At 35.4% G+C, this 6,000-nt stretch overlaps 1 protein-coding gene across 3 annotated transcripts in view; it reads left to right on the forward strand.

Moving 5' to 3' along the window:
* Window positions 1–3,515, forward strand: part of Parp8 (poly(ADP-ribose) polymerase family member 8) — a 169,452-nt gene extending 165,937 nt beyond the window's left edge. For all 3 annotated transcript variants that reach the window (XM_042690552.1, XM_042690553.1, XM_042690551.1), the window contains exon 27: window positions 3,138–3,515. In XM_042690552.1, coding sequence (XP_042546486.1) covers window positions 3,138–3,240 — 103 coding nt within the window. In that variant the 3' untranslated portion in view covers window positions 3,241–3,515. The remainder of the gene's footprint in view (window positions 1–3,137) is intronic.
* Window positions 3,516–6,000: the final 2,485 nt, after the last annotated feature.

A 6,000-nucleotide genomic window follows, 5' to 3' on the forward strand; every position in this document is an offset into this window, starting at 1 on the left:
ACACTACTGGACTGATCCTTTGGTAAAATTTTCCTTCAAGCCACAAGATTGTAATTTTTGTGTGTGTAATGGCCAATAAGAAAATAAACATTTTCTTTGGCACTTTTCAAACTCTGTCTCTATTTCTCCCCTTTTTCTTGTTCTTGTGGCTTGCTTTTGCATTGTTCTTTTCTCCTGTTAAAGTATGGTAGTACGGCTCACTCTTCTCCATTGATTTCTAATGCCTGTTGAGTGTAAGTGAACGAGATTTGGGGAGAATAGACTTTTCCATCTAACTGAAAATAAAAGGAACATCGAAGCTTACTGAGTCCGAGTTGTAAAGAAGGAGAGAGAAGATAGGAGAATAATGGAGGGGGACTATGATCAGATACATCAATATAGATGTGTTAAAAAGTAATCTTGTTACTAAAAAGAAATTTAAAACTATGATACATATACCATAAAAAGTAGAGAATGGGGGGAAGTAACAGAACATGATTGGAGAATACAGTAGGATTTGCATTATGAAAGACTTGACATTGACAGTGTCGTTGCATTTTGGAATGTAGAGGCTATTTTATATCACTTTAGCCAGGTAGATAGTAGGTCATTTAGGAGGCATGATAAAGGTAAGTATGGTGACAGAGATCAGGTAAATGATATTGTAGTAGTCTAGGTTAGTTTCTTTTACCAGAAAGAAAAATACATTTGCTACTATGGCCTAGGGGAAAAGAGTATGGCTTTTTTTATTTGACAGTCCTGTGGCCTGGGCATGGTCTCTAAGCTTTTTGTTTGACATTAGTACTCTACCACTTGAGCCACAGGTGCACTTCTGGGTTTTGGTCTGCCAGGCAGAAGCTGTGGAGCTGTGGCTCAAAGTAGGGTAGAGTGCTGTGAAGCTCAGGAATAGCACCAAGGCCCTGAGTTCAAGCCCATGACTGACCAAAGGAGAGAGAGAGAGAGAGAGAGAGAGAGAGCAATCAAACCCTCTCTAGGGAAAGAGACAATATAGGCTTAAGGAAAAGAGCAATGAACACTATCACATGCCTTAAATAAAGTAAAGTCTTCTGAATTCATTCACTAGGAAGCCAGTCAGTACTTCAGTAGGGTCAGAAGAAACCTGTAGTGAGTTGAAATAAAAATGGAAAGCGATCACAGTTTGCAGACAAATCTTATTTTTCAGGTTAACTTTAAATTGTAGAGAATAGAGATGACAGTGTGCAGACTGGGGGTTAGTTAAGCTGAGTATGACTTACTCAGCATGCTGAAACAACATAGGACCTGCTAGGTATGCTGAATGGATCAAGGTTCAGAAGAAATAGAACACATCTAGCTTGCGGAGCTTAAAGTTATGTGTTGACTCTTATCTGAAATTGGAAAGATAGGAAGAATCAAGACAGTCCTAAGACCTGCTTCTTTACCTTCTCTCTCAGAGGAGTGTAGTTTTTCTCTGCATCTGCTCAATGCTCTTTTTGTTGATTTCTTTGCTGAGTGCTGATCTTGTTGCTTCTCCTCCCCTCTCTTTGCCCAGAAATATGGACAGCTTAGCTCTTTTCCCTATATCTATATCTGGCTGGACTTTCATAAAAACTAGGCTAGCATGTTTTAACTTTCCCAGTAAATAACCTCTTAGACTGCTGCAACGTCCTGGTTCTTCAACTGGAACAATTTTAAATCATTTTATTTAACGTATTTTCTAGCTCTTAACAGAACTATTTGGTCTTCTAAGAAAGTATCAATAATTGGCTTGTGTACTTACATGCACACAAATGTAATGAATATATCTTAAATAGGAAACTTGGATGGTAAGAAATAAGCAAATCAACACACCACCTGGACCAACTCCAGAGTTGGTAAAAATAAAATCCCTTGGGATTTTAGCCTTGGATTATGTAAGGAGCTAAATTTTTGTCGGTGTGTATCTTGTGTGTCACTTGCCTATATTGTGCTATCTGTGTCTAAGGAGGCACACAGTGGCCTGCATTAATCTTATGCCTCTGATTATCTATTTTGAAGTCATTACCACTTCTCTAAAGCTTCGGTATGGAAACCATTTTATGCACTAAAATTAATTCATCACTTGTTTCACTCTGAAATACTTTCATGAAAGTTGGAAAATTCACTCTTTAGAAGCTCTTACTGCCAGGTAAGTTCATTTCAGGAAATGAATTACCTAAAATGTAATTATTCCTTTCCAAAGGACTTAGCAATTGCCAGTCTCCTAATATCATGCCTTCACTTTCACTGCTGAGTTCAGTGTGCCTTCTTATACGAAGTACCAGCTAAGTACACTATGTTACACACTAAACAGAACAAGCAGTCAGTGATAAGGATAAAATGCAAGACCTATTGAAGTTGAATAATAATTAGAAGGCAGAGATGGCAAAGAAACAGTGATAGAAAGTGAAGTGACTGTCACCAGTCAATGAAGAAATAAGCAAACCATGAAGCTGTACTTGAGCTATTTTTTTTTTTTTTACTGTTAGCTTCACAATTGCTGTGCATAGTGCTTGCAATGCTAAGGAAATGGGGCTATTTCTTGCAATTTCAGACAGTGCTTTATGTGAGGATAACCAGTTAAATGACCATTTAAAATAACAATGAACGGTTTGATCCACTGGGTCATGCCTGTAATCCCAACAAGGTGGGAGACAAAGAGAAAAGGAACCTAGTTCAAAGCCAAGCGCAATGAAATTAGTGGGAGACTGTTGCGAAGAACAAGCCTGCTGTCATGTCTTGTCTCAGTCATCCCAGCTCCATGGGATGTAGAAACAGTAGGATCACACTATTAAGATTGTCCTACGTGACAAAAAAAAACCTACAAGAACTTACGTGGAAAAAAAAAAACTACAGCAAAAAGGGGTTGAAGGTATGTCTCTAATGTGCTTATCTAACGAAGGTAAAGCCCTGAGTTCAAAGACCATCATTACCCCCTCTTCCTCAGAATAATGAAACGAAAGAAATGAGCAAATGAAGGTAGGGTGTATAATAATGGACTTCGTGTTTAGTCACAAGAACACATTGTTAAACACAACTGAAAAATAACTTATATAACTATTTTTCACTTTTGATTTTAGGTATCAAATGGTATTTAGAAGCCATTTCCAATGCTGTGTCATCTTCCTAAATGGTTCCTGTCTCTGTGCTTTCTGTTTTAGCTATGAAGATGGCCAAGTGGGAGATGCAAATATTAACACACAAGAAGGAGGCATTCACAGAGAGATCCTCCGCGTAATTGGTAATCAGACCGCCACTGGCTAAAGGACCACCATGTAATTAACAGGATGGAAAGCCTTCCTCGGGTTCAAAGCTGGATTTTGAACTGAAGAAGATGATAAAAATAAGTTATTGTTATTATAAACAAAACTTACCCTTTGAATACTGATTTTTTCTTAGTATTTCTAAGTATCTCATTATATACCTAAGAAAGGTATACAATTTCTTGATTGTAGGGTTATGGGATCTAGTAATAAAATTAAAGCAGCACTTAAATTGAAGTTTCAGTTGCATACACAAATAAACAGATTGAAAAAACAGTATTGTGCTGATATTTTTATATTAAATTCTATAATTGGACATTTGGTATTCCATTCTGACATTCTAAGCTAATGAAATTGAATTGAGAATATTTTTTTTGGCCTCTAAATCTATCAGATATTTTACAATAAGTGTAATATCTCCATATCCAGTGGTGTGAACATCCAAATGAGGAGGAATACTTTATATTCTCTTGTTTTCCATATTAAAAATTTCAATGGGGGGCCTAGAAGCAGTCTTTGCCACAAAGTATGTTATACCCATTTGTATGGATTCATGCATGGGAGCTTGAGGATGTGTGTTTGCACACGTGTGTGTATAGTCACAGAGCTCTGCCATTCTAACAAAGAAAAGAAGATAATAATAAACAGCAAATCTGGACATAAGCCAAGATATGAGCCAAATATATCACTAAAAATATTTGCAGACAAGTTTTCAATTGGTTTAAAGAAATACCTCGGTTCAAATTGAACTCATTTCAAATCTTATCTCTGAGTCATAATTTGGGACCATGGATGCCTCTAGTGGACTAATTCTGTATTTAGATGATCATATATTTAAAAGAAAGCTCTAAGAATCGAAAGACACAATGTGCAATTTTCGTTTCTCACAAAGAAGCATTTAAAATTTTATTTGTACCACACCAGCATTTTTATATTTTTTTCATCTGATATCTCTGCTTATTTTTTTCATATTGAGAAAGAAGACAAACCTTGGAACTTCTTTTATATTAAAAGAACACAAATAAGTTGATAGAGAACAATAACACCAGCTCTCAGCCTTTTCCTTTGATGAAAATCCTTTCTGTTTCTTTGAGTTCTAGTGTTCGTATTCATCTCAAGTTTTAACTGACTGTTTATTTCCCTATGTGATGGATGTCTCTGGAATCAGGCAGTTCATGAAAGTAGTTTAATTAGTGAGTCTGCCACTATTCAAACTCTGAATCAAGGCTCATATCTGATTTTAATTTATGTAGAAAGAAAAAATATAAATGTGTAGTCATTTGCAAGTATAATGTGATAACTCCTGTGTTTATTTCCTTTGTCTGGCATAAAAGGTGAGAGAAAGGTTATACAGAGTGTCAAGGATTATAGTTTAGGAAGTTTTTACTAAACGTTTGTTTTTCTTACAATGTAAATAATTGATATGCCACTTATTTCTGCAAGAAAAATAGTTTTGAGGAGACTAAAATACAGATCATTTCAGTAATTATCTACGTAAACTATTGGTCTGTTTTGACTTGGTGCCTCTGAACTCAGGGCCAGAATTACATTTGTATGGTAAGGTTACATTAGCAGTCCATGACCCAGATATCTGAAGATTTTGTGGGGGCTAAAAATTAGCACCTGCTTCTTTCTGCCATGTCTTTTAAATCATTCTATGTTTTAGAAAACATTTAGGCATGACTTTTCCCCCAAATTTTATACATGTATACATTCTTGACATGCCCTAAAAATGAAGATATAATGCCAGGATTTGAGAGAAGGATGCTAGTATAATACCAACTAGGACCATTGAGTTACTTCCAGAAATTCTGTGGGTAACTTCCCACTCTGCCTCCCGCTAACCTAATTCATAATGGCTTTACTTGACAGTGCAGTGATCTGTAAGTAATGACTCCAATGTAAATTGGAAGGTAACTTGGAGTATTACAAAAGGGAAAATGTTTGAGGATGGACAGCCAGCATAATGAAAACTTCTGCCAATTGAAGGATATGAGTAGACTCACGTACTTGAGGAAAGGGAGGAGCTGTTAGGTTAGGTCTCATTAAATAGATCAAAGCAATGGATGTATTTTATTACACTTAAACAAGGTCTCTTGTAAGGATCTATTTGGTTGTCTTCGAGTACACAGTGACAAAATTTGTTTACGAAAACTGACAAAAGCTTTTGTAAGGAATTACTCAAAAAAAAAAGAACCAACATTTTAATTGAATTTTTGAAATTGGAAATACTATTATATACTAATGTAGGTGCTTATCTCAATTTCTAAAGGGTTTTATCTTAATAGCATGAGTTAGTTAACTGATATAGGTTCTTAAAATTTCAAGATTACTACTATGCCTTGATTCAGTCATCCCATTAAGATGTTTACTCTTGACTTATTTGATAATTCCAAACACTTGTTATTGTATTTTAATAAGCATTGGAAATCTTTTCACTGATGTTTTGTAACAATTAGTCCTGTCACCATCACTATTAACATATTAACTCACTGAGCAAAGGCAATCATTTTCATCCATGAAATAGAGGAAGAATTCTAATTTATCAGTTTTTTCCACCAATTTTTGATTTTGTAAATACTCTCCTACAAGTAATATCATCTTTTACTAGATTTAAAAAAGGGAATAAAATAATTGAACGAGAAGAGAAAAAGTATAGTATATAAATAATATACTGCTATAGGATGGTTGGTGATAAGGTACCTTTGTGCCTTAGAATGAATTTTGTTGGAACTAGTCTTATTTTTCTTGCTCACTCAAT

Source organism: Dipodomys spectabilis, unplaced genomic scaffold (genome assembly GCF_019054845.1).
Source record: "Dipodomys spectabilis isolate Male_0828 unplaced genomic scaffold, ASM1905484v1 ptg000138l, whole genome shotgun sequence".
In the NCBI taxonomy this organism is placed as follows: Eukaryota; Metazoa; Chordata; class Mammalia; order Rodentia; family Heteromyidae; genus Dipodomys; species Dipodomys spectabilis.